We start from the raw sequence: 21,084 nt of genomic DNA on the forward strand, positions 1-21,084 counted from the left end.
GAACGAGATTTTGAGCGTTAATAGCTCCTAAACAACTAAACAAAATGGTATGATAAACACTTCATTCGGAACATAAAATGTCTACGCGTTATATGCTTGTTACTTTTTGATCCAAAAACTTGTTTCAATAGCCCTAAAATTGCTTTCAAAACAGGCTATTGAAATCACACCAATCGGTATGTAAGCGAGTGCCGCTCGGAAATCCACTCAGTTATGATTGCGCAACGATTGTGGTATGATCGCTGGAATGAATGGATATTTCCCTAACACAGACTTCAAAACCATGGAGCCTGGGGAAATCGGGATTGTAAAACAGATGCTAGCAGCGGATACTTTTGCGCTCGCTTGCGTTTCTGCAATTCGGAATGTTTCCTTAACACAGATTTCAAAACCATGGAGTCTGGGGAAATCGGCATGGCAAAATAGATACAAGCAGCGGATAATTTTGTATTCGCTTGCGTTTTTGCAAATTGGAATGTTTTCCTAACACAGACTTCAAAACAATGGAGCCTGGTGAAATCGGCTTGGCAAAATAGATGCAAGCATCGGATACTTTTGTACTCGTTTGCATTTTCTGTAACTCCGGAACCAAGAAGTTGTGATAATCGGCATTGCAGATACATGTAAGTCAGCAGTACTTTCATACCCCCATTTATTTTTACACTCCGGAATTCGTTTTGCTACGCGGTCTACAAAAGCGGGTACAAATGCATCGCTTTGACACGGTTGTTCAAGACTGCATAGGAAGTATCCCTTCATATCGCCAGCTCACTGAACTTCTTTTTGATGATTAGGGAAAATGTTGATGATTTTTTGCTGCGATAACGTTTTCCCAATACAGATTGGGAGTTGTTTGCAATTGAATTCGTTTCTTTTATTCACTAATTTAATCAATACACATAAAAGATAGCTCTGCGCCGCAAACATGTCGTACCCAATTAGGAACATCCGGAGTGCGATTATTACTAATTGAGGAAACACAAATGATTGCTAAACCAACAGCAGTCCTACGTCAACCTTGCGATTATATAATAGATATAAATCATCCATAGTTTTTAATCAAAATTTTTCTTACATTAATCACAAACAATCACTTATCTTTTGTACTGTAGTTGCCTTGTTGTTTGCATTGTTTGGTAATTTTTAGTTCTATAAAAATGCGTATTTGGGTTTTGCAGTATTTACGTATGAATTCACCGCCCAGCAAACATTAAATCGTGTAACTTTTGCACATGCTAGGACGCACATAAATTCATAACAATTTACAACCGTATAAAATTTCAATCAAATGATGCATAATGTGCATCCGAAATCGTATAACATGCAAAAACACGATTTTCCATATCATTGATGGATCAAGTCATATATCGGTATAACGATCATCCCAGTATCGCGATATGAAGTATTATATAGGCAAATTATGTTCACTTTATACATAATTGTCGGGTCAAATCACATATCAGTGTAAAAAGCATCGTATCTCGTTATATACGGCTTCATATTCATATAAAATATGGCATATACGTAAATCCCCTCCACTTTTGCGTGTATCCCAGCAAACATTAAATCGTAGTCATAATTGGAGGCGAAATACATACCTAGCATGTGCAAAAGTTATACGATTTAACAACCGGACAATCGATGAAACTAAGGGCTTGCGAGAGGCCACCGATTCCGATCGCGGGTCGACGGCCAATTCGGATAGCGTCACCTCGGCGGCTTGGGCTCGCATCGGTTCCTTATCCTTATTAGATCAATTGATGTCAGAACAAATTTCAGTACGAAAAACTGCATCCACAAACGCAACGACAATAAGATAACTGAGTGCCCATGCGAACAATAAAATTGCTATCTATTGTATTTCGGCTCCGGTGGCGTTAATACGTAAGTACCAAAAGGTATTTCTTTTTTGACGTAGGACTACGTCTTTCATTTCTATACCGGGGTGTAAAATCAAAGTTTCGAAAACGAAAGCGTTACGCCGGAGACCGAGATTTTGAGTGTTAATAGCTCCTAAACAACTGAACGAAATGGTATGATAAACACTTCATTCGAAAGATAAAATGTCTACGCGTTCTATACTTATTACTTTCTGATCCAAAAACTTGTTTCAATAGTCTTAAATTTGCTTTCAAAATAGGCTATTGAAATCACCAATCGGTATATAAGCGAGCGCCGCTCGGAAATCCACTCAGTTCTAATTGAACAGCGATTGGAGCATGTTGTCGCTGTTGTGGTGAAACTCTTCATTTATCATGAAAGCGCGGATGAACGGTGTCACCAACAGCCTGTTTGTGCCAGAAGGGAATCCATCATGAGGAGAGTGATGCCACAAACGGTTCCCCGGGAAGATCTCGAAGCAGCCGCTACACACACACACACATACACGCGCGGAATTCTTTCCGTTTGGATGCCATTCAGCATCGAGAAAGATCCGGAAAATAATCTGCCAGTTCCTCTGGGAATTTAAAAATACATTTATGTGAAAGAGTTTATTTTGATGTTTTCTATCCATGTAACACTGTGACCAAATACATTTGGTTTTGTGATTTTTCAATTAATCGCAATTAACAGGATAGCTTCTGAAGATTATTCTTCCCCATCAGTAGGATATTTCCGTATCCAATATTGTATGCGCCCGCAATCGATTATTGCTCAGTCGCCGAAAGTTCCGAGCTCAGAGAGTTCATTCCCCTCTAGTTTGCCTTCCAAATTGCCATCGTAAACCACGCCTTCTCTCGATTCAATCACGCACAAAAAGCATACTTAAGCGATATTCTGGTGGTGAGACGCATTCATTTTTCGTGAGGAAATCGACAAAACAACATCGTTGCTGAGGGTGCTGGACGGCGAAGGATCGAGATCTGCCCTGAAACGCAAGCAGTTTGTTTGAAACTGTGAGGGAACACAGAGAAGCCGATCCTTCAGGAGAAGAGAAGGTGACCATCGAAGCAGCCGCTACACATACACATACACGCACGGAATTCTTTCCGTTTGGATGCCGTTCAGCATCGAGAAAGATCCGGAAAATAATCTGTCAGTTCCTCTAGGAATTTAAAAATACATTCATGTGAAAGAGTTTATTTGAATGTTTTCTATCCATGTAACACTGTGACCAAATATGTTTCAATCAAGTGCTATTAACAGATGGTTATCGAGTTAGCATTAACCCCTGGTGGGCTTCCAGTATCGAGGAAAATGTGGAAATATCTAATCGTTACTGAAAATAATCTGCCATTTCCTCTGGGAATTTAAAATTACATTCATATGAAAGAGTTTATTTTAATGTTTTCTATCCATGTAACACTGTGACCAAATACATTTGGTTTTGTGATTTTTCAATCAATCGTAATTAACAGGATAGCTTCTGAAGATTATTCTTCCCCATCAGTAGGATATTTCCGTATCCAATATTGGATGCATAAAACCTTGTGCCTCCAATGTAACGCTCTCGTTTCCGAAGTTCTCCAAATATTCATTCATTCAGAATGAATTCAGATTCAACTTCAAACAAATGATCTCTAAATCAACGATAGTCCTACGCCACCCTCGCGGTTATACCATAGATATAACCCACTTCCTGTTTTTACATAGAATGCATAGGGATACCATCCGTACTAATTCAGGTTTTGAGATTGGATGTTTAATACTGTTCAAACAGCTTCAAATCTATGGATTGTGCTCCTGCGCTATCATGCATGATGTTTGATGATTCGGAAACCGCCCGAATATTTTCTGTGTTCGTAAAAAGACCGAAGCTATCATCTCCGGGTTTATGACGTAGTATTACATCTTTCATTTCTGTACCGGGGTGTAAGTTCAAAGTATCTAAAACGAGAGAGTAACGCTGAAGTGCAAGGTTTTGAACGTTAATACCTCTTTCCCGGCGGAACGGAATGGTATGATAATCATTTCATTCGAAAGACAAAATGTCCAAGAGTTATATGATTGTTAATTATTGAACCAGAAACTTGTTTCGAAGGTTTTAAAATTGTTTTGAAAAAAGGTTATTGAAACCGTATAGAAACTCGCACGCAAATCCATTCAATTGCATTACGATGTGAGATGCGGACGGTCGCACTCAGACGCCTATGCATTATGCTCTTCTTTTCCAATTCCATTTCTTTTCTGCAGTTGGACCGAACGGAGCATTAAGAGAAAACCGAGATATCGATGACAACTCGATACAGATGGATTTGGTGTGAAAAATACGACATGTTTGATGTGGTGTAGTGGATATTTCATCATATCAAAGAACTCACATTGAAAATCATTTGTTTACGAATCCGCAACCGATTGTCATTTCTAATGGCGGGTTTACATTAGGAAGATAGCTATAGATGGATTTCTTCACCCGAAAAATAGATGTAAACGGGTGAGAATATATATATATATTAAACTTCTTCGAGGTATATATGTATAGAATGTATAGAATACATTCAGGCTTATGTAAACGCTGGCGAATTTCTCACTGGTGAGAAATCACTGAAGTTGGATGCAGTTCTACTTCAGGTGAATAAATTCAGCGAAAATATTTTTTTTTTTTTTATCTGTATTATAGTGATTTTCAACTCATTTGGCTGGTTCGTCACTTTTTACTTCCATTTTTGGAAGAATGTCGGGAGTGAGAATTGAACTCGTGACCTTTAGCGTGAGAGGCATGGATGTTACCACTACGCCAGATCGCCTCCACTCAGCGAAAATATGAATATATTCATCATAGAAATTCACACTAGTGTAAACGGTTGATGCGATTTCTATAAATCTCATCATATTTCTTCACACGAATATATCACTAGTCTAAACCCACCCTAATTGTGGGCAATATTTTTGCTGTGTAATTCCAAGGAGGAATCCATTTCTACTTTAAGCGTTAATTATTCTGCTTTGGATCAACGCAGTGGTATGATAATCATTTCATACAAAAGATAATATGTTCAAGAGTTATATGATTGTTATTTATTGACTCGAGAAATTGTTTCAATAGCTTAAAAGTAGCTTTGAAAACAGTTTATTGAAATCATCCGTTTCCGTATGTATAGAAGCGCGCCCGCTTGGAAACCCAATGTAAAAAGTCAGGCTGAGCTACGAATATAATGAAAAGAATATCGGGTATACATCCCACCCTGTCTGAGTATAAAACATGACACTTCCTTTGCTTTCGTCATTATTTTCTCTCGAACAGTATATGAATTCAACTTGACAATAGATGAATAGAACAGTTAAGTAGAATCGGGTGGTATGCTCCAGTGTTCTGCAGGAATAGACTTCAAAAGTTATTTCGATTTTGATAGACGTTTGAATATCTTAGCTTCAATGATGTACTTTTATAGTCCGAAACGTGTGTACAATAGAATAGACGAGATTAGACTTCAATTAGTTAAATCATATTTGTGATAAAATAACTACAACGTGGCAACATCAGGAATTTTGCCGAGTTGAGAAATCATCCGTACCATACCTTAACACTAAATCTACCACGGCGTGATCAAATGACCCCTTTCGATTTTGTCAAAATTGCTTTACAAATAACACTATCATATCGTCATTTGGTAATTTCATACCCATCTGCCATGTTAGGGTAAAAACTACCCGTGTTACCCAACTCAAAGTAAACGAGTAAAATATCGATAAAAATCATTATTTTTTTTTCCCAAAATATATTTTTTATTAAGGCACATGTGGCGTTAGCCTGACGGGGCCAGGAGTCCAATATTTTGACAATTTTTGTCTTACAACTATGTTAGTAATATGTAACCGATTACTCGCGGTTGGCTCGAGGTTAGTATTACAAGTGTTCTCATAATTGGTATGTTGCAGTCTTCGATGCTCTGTACGTGTGCCCGACACGGGATACTTCCTATTAGGATGCAGCTGACCATTAATCAGCAACGCCCCCCTAGTCTGTACCCCATATCTAGCGTGGTGCGTCTTTCTCGACTCGAGGAATCCAGGATAGAATGGTCACTAGCCGGCGCAATCATCAGCTCGTGTAGAGTTGTCATGAGCGGTACAACCTTTGGCTCTTGTTGAATGATCAGTGGACTGCACAACCTTCGGCCCGTGCATCTGTAAAGAGTGTGTGTATGTATTGCCGCGACTAAGTAAAAGTTTATCGTTTGGATAGGAGGGTTATGAAACGGGGACACAACTAAATCACAAAGATTGTTTGCTGCGAGCCCAATGCGAGATGCGCGTTTAGGTTGTAGTGATTGGACATAAGCCGAGATATCACGCGAATGAAATCACGACCTACATTCAATCCCTTGAACCATGCACTCGTCGAGACCTTAGGGATAATCGTGTGTAACCAACGACCGAACTCATCTTCACCCCACATGCGCTGCCAACTAACGAGTGTGTCCTGACGAGGAATGTGAAAAAATTCATTATAGGCAATTTGCCTTTCAAAAAGTGTGCCTTCTGAAGCGCCCACCTTAGCTAGCGAGTCCGCTTTCTCATTCCCCGGAATCGAGCTAAGGTAATAAGGTAAAAGGTAAATAATGCTAAGGTAATCTTGAATAATTTTTCGACCAAAACACTCAATAGATGTCTTATTCTTGTTAGGAAATAAGATGAGCGTTTATCAACTTTCATTGAGCGGATTGCCTCTATTGAGCTGAGACTGTCTGAAAAATCATTATGAAACAATTTATTTGTTCGAAATTATTTTTTTTATAACATTATTTCAAACCCTTAAAATGTCTTCTATTAAAACAATCCAGACATAAAAACTTTTCGGAGCATTCCGGGCAGTGATAAATTGAAATTGGTAGAATAATACAAGCAGTGATGCCAAACTATGAGATCGAAGTGTCCTACTATGTATTGAGGCCTGTAGAAAACGAAAATAAACATATTAGTTTTACCGTAAAACCTGTGCTGTAGCGCACATGTTTGAAACTTTTGAAGATTTCGCGTTTGCAGTGCTGCCCTCATGGCCCCAGCGGAATAATTTATGAGTGCAGTACGGCACTCATGGCCGGCAAAGTGCTAACGTGTTAAAATATAAAAAGACGTGTGAAGATTTCTTTCCTTTTCGTGTGAATTCTCTCGAAAAAGTACCTGGCATCCCTGTCTTTGTCAGTGAAGTCTTCTGACAGTACTGAATAGCGCAAAAAAACGATGATGTGTGCATTTCATTTCTTGTGCAACACCAGAACCAATACACTCAACAGCATCGTGCTTAACATAGCCCGCTATTCTGCGCTGCGATTGGCGTAAGATAACAAGATTTCATGCTTTATTTTAGAAGCCAACTCACTTTTAAGGTCTTAGCTTTCAAGTTCCTATGTGATGCTCTAGAACATTTGAAGACACGACTTCAAATCACATCTAATGGCAAGCTGTAGTAACGCCATTCGTCTTCAGGAACATTGTGACTCGAGCCACCTTACGTCATTCGCCGCGCTGAAGAGGCGGAATTGTTGTCGGTTTTGAATTCTCGACTGCAAAGCTGTGATAAACAGCCTCTTTGTATGATGTGCATTATGGTAGTGGACTTTCGGGAGATGTAAACACATTTTCAAAATAAAGATTATGAATGAAAATCACCTTTTCCGTATAGAATAAATATTCTATGTCAGAGAGTATCAAATATTTTGGTATTGATACAGGAAATTTCAATAAAAATTGTATCTGACAATATTTTTACATTATAATAATGAGTGAACATAATTAAAAATACCTTCAATAATGATTTGTTTACAGTTAGGACTACAGTAGAGCTTACCATCTTCTCTGGCTGCTTTATCCTTTGATGTGTTGTAATTTTAGTTATTTATGCCCATTAAATAATAATGGTAGTTTCTTGATAACAAATCTTGATATAATTTGGGAACAAGTTGAACATGATTGCTTCAAATGCCAACGTGTGAGATTTGGACTTCAAATCGAAAATATAGATTCCATGAATAAGTTATTGGATCAATCAGCTTCCTTTTTTATTGGATGGAGCTAGTTTTCTTGATTAGATATGAAGTTTATGTTCGGACATCGGTTCACGATTTGTTTTGTGAGAAGGATTAGAATCATCTTTGGTGTGCTTTATCCCACATTCGTCTTGCACGCATTAAATATCCTTTTAAGCATGCTTCTGCGTACCTCAGTGTGGGCGGGTTTGGAACTTTTCTTCGAATCTTGAACAAGGTACAAACGACTTTTAGATCAACATTAATATACTGAGGAACTTAACTCAATATCGGTATAAGCCAAAAATGTAATACTAACTGTGTTGGTATCAATTCTAAGAGAGTTTTCGTACCAGACACATGGATTGAGTTAGTTCAAACATGCATTTCGAAAACCAATAGCCCATTTTTTTCTCATTTCTTACATCATGTATAAGCATAGGGATAATTCCATGGTAATCCAAATCTAAAGTAGAATGTGATATTGAATGAATGCACTGTTCTATACTCTATAAAATTTATTCTTTTGGTTCACTTTCAGTAAAATCCTCAAAATGTTATATACATCTTCCACTGGGAGGAAAATAGAAGAAAAAACTCTTCGAAAAGCTTCTCATTGGAATCACAACGTTTCGTTTTGCCTTAAAATAGAATCCACTGCTCGCTATCTAAAACAGCCCGGTACCCCGTACCCAGAGCTAACCCCTTAAAAATCTAATTGACTCGATTAGTTTCGGCCTTAAAGCTAAATGTTTTGGCTTCCTCACCTATCGGGGCAAGGAAACCGTTCATAAATCGTTTTGGTATCAAAAATATACGTCGCTCTGCTAACACCCACACCCTCTTCAGCTCCCTATCCTAAATTGCTAAAAATAAATATCCTTACCAGTGTGTATCCATCCTCGGTGGAGAATGGTTGAAATCTTTTTCTTTTTACCTATGTACACACAAACTTGTATGGTATGTATTCGTTTCGATGAATGGATTAAAGCTCTCGGGCGAAATAAAGAAACGATATGGCCTTTGGCAAATGGCTCTCTCGATTCTGTGTGTGTCACGCTTAATCTACTATATATAAAAGGGTCTATCATTTCGTGTTTACGGCCCTCCGATTGAATCGGGGACAATAAGTTACGTTTCTTCTTTTGGTTGCTACGAAATCTACTTGTTGGTTTTATCACTTTGGTTTGATATAGACAGAATGTGATCTGAGACTGGTCCAGCATCCAGTATCCACTCCCATATGGTCTAGTGGCTAGGATATCTGGCTTTCACCCAGAAGGCCCGGGTTCGATTCCCGGTATGGGAAAATCTTTTGTTTTTCCCACTGTCATGATTTTTTGGTTGTGTTTTAGCATGCCATTTCAGCACCCCACGGCCGGTAGGGCTTCGATGAGTTGTTGTTGTTTGCATAGCTGTTGGAGGTCGAGCTGTAACCATGGGTTGTGCTGCTGACCGGGTATTGGGGATTTCCGTAACCGATGCTAGCGGAAATGCCCCGGTTTGGATGCAGGTTGGAGATATCCGTGTAGGTCGGTCCGTTTTGATCGGCCGATTGGGATTGTTGTTGTTGTTGTTGTTGTTGTTGTTGCTGCTGTTGCTGCTGCGATTGTTGTGGGTGTTGGCTCTGGTGAGCGTTGGCATCGTGTTGCTGGCTTGTGTAGAGATCATGTGTGCCGCTGCCGGCACTTGTTGCATACGCTGATGAGTGGAGCGTGTGCGGCACCTGATGGGCTGCTTGCAGAGCCGACACGTGGGACAGATTCGTTTGGTCGTGTGGCGGGATAGTGGCCACCTGTGGAATGTATGGCGCAGACGAAGATGTACTCTGTGGCGCATAGTTCTGATGGTAGTAACTGGTCGAGGGCGGATATGCCGATTGGTATGAACTGTTGTGGGACCAGGCAGGGCTTGCATTCGCCTTCGAGGAGAGTTCACGCTGGGTGAGGAAACACTGCAGATGAGACATCAGGCGGAGACGGAGCGGATCTTGGACGTCCATTCCTTCGATCGAAACTAGATAGCGGGCCACTTCGGCGACACATTCCCGGAAACCGATGATGTGATAGTCCAGTGCAAAGCGCTGTGGGTCATAACTTGCATCGTCTAATCCTGAAAACAAAGAGAAGGACAAATTTGAATGACGGTGGTAAAGCCGCAGCACCTATCAACCTATAAGCACTTCAATAAAAGTTATAACATAATAGCCCTACTTAACAGGTCCCAATCTACCCATAAATATCAATTTCGACCGGGCCCAGCCGGGCGCTCTTGCACTCTCGTGTCAATTCTAACTTTTCCACGTTCCCACGAGTCGGAATCGAAACCCCAAAACTATACAACACATATTTACACACCACTCGTCCGAATCGGCAGGGCACAGAGGCAGAAAAAATATCTCATGCATATATATTCCCCCTATTCCAATTTTTATATTATTCTACCACCGCCTGCGTGTGAGCACCGTTCATTCCCTTTCCCACCGGTGGCAATTGGTGGCCAGTGCTCTATCCCGTTCTAGCCATTTCCCACAGTAGGCGAAAAAATGGTTCCTGGGAAGAAGGGTGGAAGTCGATTCACTCTCGCACCGCGCGATAATGTTTTGATGATGATTTTACATATTAAAAACAATATGTAAGGTATTTACGGGCGGCGAAAAGTTACCGTCTGCTGTGGCGGTGGCGGCGGAGAGGGGGTGGCTATGCAAGCATTAAAATATTGAGTCAACTAGAGGAGGTTAGGTTCCCAGCGATGGTGGTAACAGTGTTCGAGAGTGTACGCGAACCGGAACGGGGAAGGACTTTCCCGTGGGAGAGCAGGAGGAAGATTAGTGCAAACATAAATGGGAACCAGCGCAGTCAAAAGGATAAACATTAAGAATAGGCGGGAGTGGCCGCCGGTAATGATGATGATGACTGGCTGAAAAACCCTTTTGTGTTGTTTTTTGTTTGGCTCATCTCATTTACTTTCTGTGGTTTGTCCGAAATCGACTCTTCTCACGAGAAATTGACTGCTGAATAATTAGGCTTCTGTGGGCGCTTGATGTAATTGTTTATGCTTTCACTGCTAGCACCGTTACTGTCACATCTTAGCGGCCAAGAAACAGTTGTCAAGTGTCACCGCTTAGCGGATTGCTGAATTATTCCCAAAATAAGAAAGAAGGAAATAAACAGTAAACTAGTGGCAAACAGACCGTTCCGTTGACATGGGTTCTCCCAATGCGGGATAATCGTGGGAAAAGGGATTCCGGATGTATTAGGTTTCCTTCTTTTTTTTATGCGTCCCTCATACTTGATAAACATCTTGCGTTTCGATGTGTGGGAATGAAGGACCCTCTCGCGACAGACGCCTTCTGACACTGAAATATGGGTCTGGGTCTAATTATGCAAGTAGAGTTCCGTTTCAAGGAAGCAAACGCTCTGCCCTCAATTGACACCGCTCCTTCGTGTAGCTCGATGGTCAAGCAACAGATGGTGTTTTCTTTAGGTTGGGAAATCGGCTGCGCGCGGGTACAGCTTCCTCAGCTCGGAGAGATGATCTTGAAGGAGCAAAGGCTAAGGCCGACTCGAATTACAACGCGACGGATGCGAAGAAGTCAACCGAGTGGGAAAATGGTAGTAAGTGGTAGTAAGTAGTGGTGTGCATACCTCTAGCGTGCAGTTGCTTCAGATGATCCACGGTGAGCTGCAAAATCTCCGCTTTCTCCAACTTGGCGGAGCCCTGCTTCTCGTACGCACTGGGCACCAGCCGCTTGAGCTCCGAGAGGGACGAGTTGATCCGGTCGCGGCGTTTCTTCTCGATCACCCCACGGCGTCGCTTCCGACTCAACAGTTGACAGCTGTCCGACTCGCCAGGTGAGGTGCTGTTGCGTGAGAAAAGTGGAGAAAAACAAGAACGTAAATTAGTCAAATGCGATGCACGGGAGACTTGTAACATAATATATGACTTATTTCCCTATTTCCCCGGTTCGTTGCCCGAGCGCCCCTATGCTTCGCTACTTGGTTCTCACGAGATAAGAACGTTTGTGTCCCCACAGTCACAGCTGTGTACCGTTTCTTACGGATCTCATTTGTGTTTAATGATTAGCTTAGCCAACCATTTGACGCAATAATCCGTGAATGATGACAATAAGTTATTCATAAGCGCGGTGTTTTAGAGGTAGATTACCGATCCCTTTTGGACTCTTCCGATTACTTCGATTTTTTACTGTTCGAAGTAGTATAACAATTCATTCTATTCATTTGTTTTATCAGACTGTGAAATTCAGATTCAGAAACTGTTCTTTTTTCGTTATTACGATTTTCATTTCACCGAAAACGGTAACAATTCTATTTGGGGGTATATACGACTTAGAGTGTCGGATAAAAGCTAAGCAACTGTGAATAGTATCGCTAAACACTGAATTTTTGTTTGTCGTGCTGGTGTTATTGATATCATCCAAATGCTAACAACAAGTTATCTCATATCAATATGTAGAAATATTTGGTTTCAATTACCTTGGCAGCACTGCACTGTAAATCTTTAATTATGAAAAGCACCCAACAAAAGTAGAGCAATTGTCAAGTTGGTAAACAGAGCGGTGTGTAGTTGTTATCAAATCGGCAAATACTGCTTCGTAATGTTTGTTTGAATTGAAAACTAGGTTTTTGTATATTGTTAAACCCAGGTGGGTGAAGTCTTTAGAGAATCCCCATTGAACTGACATATCGGATATCCCACTGACATTTTCCCTTTGTTTTCATATGAATTGGGTATCTCACTGACAGTTCTGCTTGAGATTTTGCTAACGATCCTAGCATCAATCATGGCACCCGGCTGGTTAAACCCCTAAGTAGACAGTGAAGCAGGCAAACATAACAAAATAGCGTAATGTTTACAGTAATGATTTAAAGCAAAAAAATAATTGAGTCGATTGAGAAGAGGCGTTCGCAAAAAGAAGTTAGTGAAGCATTTAACATACGCCAGTCGGTAGTTTTTCGTTTGTTGAAATTTTATGGGGCAAGATGATCAGTTGAAACGGCTTACCGTTCAGATCGTACATGGAAAATAATGCCGAGAATGGATCGTTTAATCATACGTTACTTCCCAAAACGATTGATCTGCATCAGGATCCGAAATCAAGCGAAAATTAAGCTTGGATGAAAGCTCCAAATCAGACCAGCGAAAAATAATTTTTTAACAACATACAAAGAAAGGTAAGACTCCTCTATACGGAGAATCATTTGAGCTGGAATGATTCAAAATGGAAAACGATGTTATTCAGCGACCAATCCAAATTCAATCGGTTTGATTCCAACGGCACGAGCGCGTTGGATGACCACTTGGTACTAGGCTCAATCCACGATATTACAGAAAGACCGTTAAACAAGGTGGAAGAAGTTTGATGGTCTACAAACGGATGAATAAAATAGTTGAACTGCAAATAGTGACAAATCTTATAGCTAGGCTACATAATTAATGGAGAGGTAATATCAAAACAAAGCGATTTGGTTTCATCATTTCCTACACTTTAGTCAAAATGAAACATACAAAAATTGCTAAAACTGTATGAAATTTTCATTTGAACCGATACGATAAAACGGTGTCTGCTATTTACACCCTAAAAATATGTTCATGCAAATGCTGATCGCAACTACGCTTGATATTGTCCATACGAAAAGTCCAATTTTATGAATTGTTTGGAAAACATGTATTTTTCGACGGTAAAAGTTTCGTGTTGATGCTTTTTGTTTTGAAAAAGTTGTGCAGGATGAAGAAATTAAATCTAAAATCCGGCGTGGTCAGGTACTAAAATCGCGAAATCGCTGAAAGCGGCTAAATAGACCGTCTATAATGTGCTGAAACGTTTCCGTGAAGTTCAACTGTTGCTCGGATGGATCAAAGGATGCGTCTTTACAATCGGAAGCTGAAGTTAAAGGTATTGAGAACAATTAATGCAAACACGGGAATCTCGGACTACGATCACGCCGAAAAACACAACTCCAACCAAAGTACCATCCGGAGGATCCGTATGCGAGAAGGTTATCGTAATTTAAGTGGCTGCAAATAACCAAACAGGACGCTGAAGAAAATCTGGTGGTAAAAAAACTCGCTAGAAAGTTGTACAACGAGATTTTGACGAAGTACGAAGGATGCACGCTGATGGATGACGAAACGTACGTGAAGATGGATTTTGGACAGCTCCCAGTCTTGAAATTTTATACGGCTCTTGCCAGAAGAGATGTCCCCAGCAAATTTAAGTTCGTTTCCGCTGATAAATTTTCCAGGAAGTTCTTTATTCGGCAGAGGGGTTTGCAGCTGTGGACTGAAAACCAAAATTCTCGTCACAAACAACACAATGGTTCCGGAAATGTTTAGGGAAGTTGGTCTCCTTCCGTTTGCTGAGGCTCGCGAAGGCCCGGTGAAATTTTGACCAGATTTGGCAAACTGTCGAGAGGTGCTTCAGTGGTACCGTGACAATGGGGTCGATTACTGAAGAAGGGTGCCAAAATGATTCGGGATGTTGCAGACATGCAGAGATCGTGGAATGAAATGGCCGCTGAGATTGACCATCTGAGAGTCTAAATTATGACGGAAGGTATCCGAAGGAGGGTACGAAAGTTAATCTAAACTGTAACGGGATTTTTTTCAATTTTGTTTTCTGAAAAGAACAATAAATTATCTGCATTTTGATATAAAAACATTTTTTGTACCTTTAACCAATCCCGAGATACAATTGGTTCCGTGATCCGGATTCTAAATGAATCAAGATTTATTATCTTCCAAGACTTCAATTTTTTGCTGGTTTATCCGAATGGACGAGAAACTTTACGTAATCTCACAAGGTGTCAAATTTCACGAATTTTACGTGGTAACTTTACAGATTCAAAACGACAGAATAATTGCCTCAAACCCATCTCTCGATAGGTCTCGATTGTTTCGCCTTCTGTGTGGCAAGTAGTGTCTTCTCGATGGAACCACATATAGGCCAGATTCAATGCTTGAATTTTGGGCAAATAAGTCTGTGATCATCAGCCAACAGTTTGTTTTATTGACATTGATAATTCTTGCGGTCCTACAAACAGTCAAATTGTTGGCATCGTAAATACTTCAAAACTAAATATGAAAAATATCCTACGTGATACATGAGCCATATAAAACAAAAGTATATGGATGTTTAAAATCATTAAAAACGATAACGTGAAACTCAAAAACATCACGGCAAAGCAAATAAAAGTTAGAAAATCACTGAATAATGTGTTGAGACCTAAAAGGTTATTACACTGGGAGGTAAATACATTGAGAACCACAAAAGTTGTCCTTCTTTGAGTGAATTTGCAGAATGTGCTTGTGATTTGATTTGACTACTTCGACTTCATTCACGGTTGCATTACCAAGATGTAATAAGACAATAAAGCATAGAAAGTGTTCTGAACTAGTGATTTACCAATTGTAACAATATCCAATTGGAACCATGAGTCCTTTAAAAATGGATTTTCCATCTATCGGTTTCCATTTCCGTCCTTTTATCCAAGCTCAGTAGTTGACTATATTTCGATAGTGAAATAATCGTGACTTTCTAGTTATTTCAAGTTATATTGTTCAAATGAAATGAAAAATTGATAGCAAAACATTTATGAGAAGGAAATTGAGACTTTGTTCTGAATTTTAGTCCGCAAGGAGTATTCAAAAACTTGACCACTTGTGTTAATAGTATGAATTAACATTTACGTTTTATTCACATTCTATTTGAACTTCATACTCCGGAAATGATTTTGTAGAAGTTAAAAGCAGTAATATTGATGAAAATATGCCATAATTGTATATTATTTCATATCACATACTCTTGAATGACATTACGATGTTAAATGTCGCATCCAATTCAATGACGTATCAGAACGTCAAGTGTGACCTTGTTCGAAAAAATGACGTTCTGATAGGTCTCATCCAACCAAAGTATTTTAACTAAAAGATCCCAAAATCTAACTTTCGATTATTCTGTTCGACACCCAGATCACACACTTTAAGCACTTCACGGAGAACTTGGCGAACTCATACTCACTGTTCTTTGGATGATTCCTCGGAGTAAATATCGTCGTCGGATAGCGATTCCGACAGGGTCCGTTTGGTACCCTTGGACGAAGGTGGTGTCCAGGTATTGTGATGACTTGGCGTGGAACTAGCCACCGGTATCCCGGCGGTCGAGTAACCCCAGTGCAGCGGTGTATTATGATGGTGGTGTGGGTCCATGATTCACTACGTAAACTATCAGCTAACTTTCACTTTCACACTTGTTGTTCTACGGGCACCCAAAAAATCGCCAAAGTCCCGAAAACAGTTACTTGTTGGCACTTAAGCGCGCGAAAAGTGTGTTTCAAAAGTTTTCACAAGTCCTTCGCCGCCCGCTGTCGCCCCCGCGTGTGTTGTGTGTTTTCCGGTTTTTGCGACCGTAAGGCCTACACGTGACTTGTCATGTGTACAAACGACGTCCGACTGATTTAATGACGTATGCCAAACGCATGCAGTACATGTGCCATCCCCACTCCCGGGCGCAATGTTTACGATTTTTATCAAACTCTATACTGCAAAGGGTAAGCGGGCAGAGCAGAGCAGCAGGCCAAAGAGTGAGAGTGCGAGCGGCGGCCGCCGCATGAAAGCGAGAGGATGAACCTCCCTGTGTTTATGGCTCTCGAGCGCGCTCGCAGCGGGCGATCGCACCGAACGAACGAACCCTCGCTTCGAAAGGAAGCAATGTAACAACAGGTCGGTGAGATGAACACTCGCGCGCAGGAAAACCGGGGTAGTGGGAGAAACCACTTGCTCGCTGCTTCATTCATCCTTTTACCCCCACCCGTGTGCACACGGGATGAACACTGCTTCATTCCAGCCTGAAGAGAGCGAGTTTTGGAGTGCACATGCACACGTGCGACACGGCCATGAAAGCGTGGCCGGCTCGCGACTGAATGAGAAAGACGTAATGGTCGCTCTTCCCTCTTTCTCACACTCACACCCAGCAACACAACGGGAACCGGCAAATCCTCGCTGCCTTGCTGGATGGGATGGAGTCGCCCGATCGTTGGCGATGGGTGGCTGGCTGGAAGGTTCGCGGTTTACAAAGTACAAAAAAAAAACGCGTGTGCCATTCAAGACTCTGGCATCGGTTGAGCGTTTTAATGCGTTTCAAAACAATGCAAGATGTGTCGATGATCTCCCGCCCGTGTGTGTGTGGCCTTTGCGGCGGCTGCACGGCGGCACTTGTTGGATACTGATGGCGGTTTGCGCGTTTTAGTCACGTGTGGAGCCGTCGTTGGGCCATTGGTTTCACTTTCGGAGCACCACGATGTGACGTGCACACGTGTGTATGGTTTGACCGAGTTACCGAGTGCAGACAAGTGTAACTTAAGCGATCTGCGTCCTTGACCCGGGATTGGGAACTTTTGCAAACGAAATTGTACGTGGAAACAGCATGAGGCTTACCTTCTTTTGATATTATATTCACTCAGACTTATCGCTTCAGGGGCCCCACTTTGTTCTTCTAGTATCTTCATTTAAATCTGGGAATCGTTTGTTCTAAAATTGTTCGAAGTTTTTGTGTGTGACAAAAATTACCTTATAGACGCGTAGGTGCTATAGTTAAAGATAACTATGATTTCCAAATCTGCTCCTTGTAAGAAATGAGCTCGGACAGTTGTTCATCTTTAAATCAGAATAACCGCGCCTTCTCTTCACTTAATTTTTTAAATGTTGTGCAACAGATTTTCGCTACTTTTATCATATTCATTCAATTCCTGGTATTTCATTCTCTTGAATTTTTCATGGACTTTCTCAGCTTGTACATGGACTTTGTTGCTGGGGCGATCTGAGGTGATGAGTGTCCCGGTGGAGACAAAACCAGGGTCACCCCTTTTCCGCATTTCGAAACGAATGATTTTTGTTCGTTTCGACCACTTTTGCCATTATGGATCTCGAAGCGAGCTCGAAACGAGTGAAACGAATGAGGCAGAAATAGAGTTTCGAGCAAAGTTTGGCATTACGTAACATTGTGTTCGAGCGTTTTCTAGCTCGAAACGAGAACAAATGTCTCGACAAGAAATCGTTGATCAGCGTATGGGAAAGTGCTAGTGAAACGTTGATTTTAATACCAAACCTTACATCAAACAAATTTTAATTGCATTTCCTTTGGTTTTGTCTTTTATTCATAACATAGTTGATAACTACCGTTTTGTCTCATATTCCGAACACTTAAGCTTTGATGGCCATTAAACAGTGTCTCATTACTCAAAATGGTACTCCTTCGCAAAATGAATTTGGCTTTGGATTTTTGATTTGGATTTACAAATACATATTCATGGTGAAAAACTAAAAATATGTTTAATCACTTTGTCTCAAATTCCGAACACCATTTTTGTCACTGACTCATATTCCGAACAGCAAAAATGCATTTTTTTTTTATAATTATAACTTTTAAACCACTGGACCGATTCATATGATCGATATATCAAATTAAAGTCAATTAGCATGTCTTCTTTGGAAAAATGTTATGCTCAGAGAAAAAAATTGGATTTTGCTTTTGTAATTATTGATTGTATTTGTTTCTTATAGTTTACATGGTTTTGGGACCAAGTGCGCTATATCAGTATCGATTCCTGTAAATGATGTTAAAATGAAAGAATGTCTGGGTTTTGGATATTAAATTATTTATAACATTAAAGTTCAGTAAAATTTAATTTAAAAATGTTTAAATGTGTTCGCAATTTGAATCATGCGTAGGAACTTGATACATATTCCGAAAACTAATTTTAATGAAGATTTCTGCATAAAATATTCATCCATTTATTGTAGATTCCAACCATTTCTAGCACTTAACATGAAAACAACAAACAAAATAGTTTTTTTTAGGGAGCACAGTTTTCGTAGTTTTTTCACAGAATTTGCTAACGCATATATTTTATCATTGGTTTTGACTGTCATTTTTTTACAAATGATTAATATTATAAATTATAGGCTGTATCGATACCTGTAAATGATGTTGAAATGAAGGCTATAACCCAAAGAATTTCAGTGTTTTGATTATTCAATTAATTTTTACATTCAAGTGAATTGAAAATTGAAAATGAAGTATTCGGAATTTGAATCATGCGTAGAAACTTGATTCATATTCCGAACACTACTTCAATGTCAATTTTAATGAAGATTTCTGCAGAAAATATCATTTTTTCACCCAGGTTTAGGTTCATATATTGTCTAACATTTCACATGAAAACAACAAACAAAATAGTTAAAAAAAATTACAAAAACGATGCTTGTTTTTACGGAATTTGCTAACGCAAACATTTTATCCTTGGTTTTGACTGTCACTTTTTTTTGCAAATATCTAATACTAGCTGACCCGGCAAACTTCATCCCGCCCAAAATTTGTTTTTTGTTATCAATACCTTCAAACATTCACGTTTTCTTACTAAGCGCAAGTTCATGAGTCCAAACGCAGAACTGTTCATTGATTGATCTTCTAATCGATCCCGTTGAATTTACCTTTTACTATAAAATTCCTAGTACTTCTACCAAAACTCATGATTATAATATCAGATTATTTTCATACACAATTCGCGTTCAAGATTTTTCAACCACTTGCAAATAACATGATTCTCCGTTACATGGAATAAATGGTTGAGGGGGAAGGGAGAGAGGAAGAGACCATAAAAACGTTTCGTGCTCCCTAAAATCTTCACATGCCAAATTTGGCTCCATTTGCTTAGTTAGTTTTCGAGTTATGCAGAAATTTGTGTTTCATTTGTATGAAAGCCCCCCTCTTAGAGAGGATGGTGGAGTATCTAACCACCGTAAAAACATTTATTGTACCCTAAAACCTCCGTAGGCCTAATTTAGTTTCATTTGCTTGATAAATTCTCGAGAAATGCAGAAATTTGTGTTTCATTTGTATAGCAGCCCCGCCTAAGAGAGGGGGGAGGAGTATATTACTACCATATAATCGTTTATTGCACCCTAAAACCTCCATATTTCAAATTTGCCTTCATTTGCTTGATTAGTTCTCGAGTAATGCAGAAATTTGTGTTTCATTTGTATGGCAAAGTGTTCGAAATTTGAGACTGTTCGGAATATGAGACAAAACGGTATGTTGTTTGAATAGCAGATATTAATTTTTTGACAAACGGCTAAGTCGATATAATTAAGTAATGTTGATCTGAGATTAAAAATAAAATACTCTAATAAACCCATTCATTATTAAGGTAAATGATTTTGGTTTGTCCAGTCGAAAATATGATCATGGTTTGTCCACTTTTCTGAATGCTCTAGTTCAGCCTGTGTGTTCATCTGTGTCAAATTCGGTATTCGAATGTTTCAAAACATATAAATGATATTGTCTTCTTCATGATTTACAAAAGTTTTATAGTATATTTTTTATACATTCACATGTTCTAAGGATTATTCTATTGGTGTATATGCGCCCCTCACTTGAGTTAACTTTTAGTCAATCACCAGATGATTATTTGGCACGTATTCAGACATTTTCTAGATTATAGCACTTACAAATATTGTAAACATCATGCTTGCACACCATTTGTATCAGATTTACTTGGCTAAGTCATGTAATTAATGCATTTCGATGACCTCAATTTTGATCATGAGTTGTCCGATTCCCTAATGTTGTTTTGTCCACATAATTTCTATGGCAACCGCTTGGCGCACTGCAGTTTTTTAATGGTGTCCTTCGCGCACAACAGAAATAAAGTTTCATAAAGTTATAAAGTAACAGAAATAAAGTTTCTCTGTGTTGAGTGTGTTGAGGTGAACACGTTTAAAATGCCTAAGAAAAGGCAATATTCTGAAGAAAGCCTAAATTATGAATGGATCAATATGATGACAGTAAACTCAAGCAATTGTGCTCCCTTGGCCGAGTGGTTAGCGTCACAACTAACATGCCGGGTGTTCGGGTTCGATTCCCGTTCTGGTCGGGGGAATTTTTCGTCAAAGAAATTTCCTCCGACTTGCACTGTGATCACGCGTATTCTAGAGCTTGCCACTCAGAATGCATTCAAGGCGTGTTACTTGGCATAGAAATCTCAACTAAGTACTAATAAAAATGACGCATGTAATACTACGTTGAGACGGCGAAGTTCCTCTAGGAACGTTAGTGCCATTGAAGAAGAAGAAACTCAAGCAATGAGAAATGCAA

At 39.7% G+C, this 21,084-nt stretch overlaps 1 protein-coding gene and 1 non-coding gene across 2 annotated transcripts; one reads left to right on the forward strand and one right to left on the reverse strand.

Annotated features, from left to right (window-relative positions):
* Positions 1-8,427: 8,427 nt before the first annotated feature.
* On the reverse strand, positions 8,428-16,423 carry LOC129768455 (hairy/enhancer-of-split related with YRPW motif protein). Its single transcript, XM_055770126.1, has 3 exons — positions 15,952-16,423; positions 11,558-11,772; positions 8,428-10,022 (listed from the first exon to the last, which is right to left on the reverse strand). The coding sequence occupies exons 1-3, from the start codon at positions 16,137-16,139 to the stop codon at positions 9,262-9,264; spliced, it is 1,164 nt and encodes a 387-aa protein (XP_055626101.1). The 5' UTR covers positions 16,140-16,423; the 3' UTR covers positions 8,428-9,261.
* On the forward strand, positions 9,148-9,219 carry Trnae-uuc (transfer RNA glutamic acid (anticodon UUC)). Its single transcript has one exon. It is a non-coding gene; the product is annotated as a tRNA-Glu (tRNA).
* Positions 16,424-21,084: the final 4,661 nt, after the last annotated feature.

The sequence above is a fragment of the Toxorhynchites rutilus genome, chromosome 2, assembly GCF_029784135.1.
Source record: "Toxorhynchites rutilus septentrionalis strain SRP chromosome 2, ASM2978413v1, whole genome shotgun sequence".
In the NCBI taxonomy this organism is placed as follows: Eukaryota; Metazoa; Arthropoda; class Insecta; order Diptera; family Culicidae; genus Toxorhynchites; species Toxorhynchites rutilus.

Excerpts from the sequence above, each read along its gene's own strand:
- LOC129768455 (XM_055770126.1), bottom strand. The coding sequence starts at position 16,139 with ATGGACCCACACCACCATCATAATACACCGCTGCACTGGGGTTACTCG. Across the intron at positions 11,773-15,951 it reads GAGGAATCATCCAAAGAACA|CACCTCACCTGGCGAGTCGG; the intron begins GTGAGTATGAGT and ends CTCACGCAACAG. Across the intron at positions 10,023-11,557 it reads GAAGCAACTGCACGCTAGAG|GATTAGACGATGCAAGTTAT; the intron begins GTATGCACACCA and ends CTTTGTTTTCAG.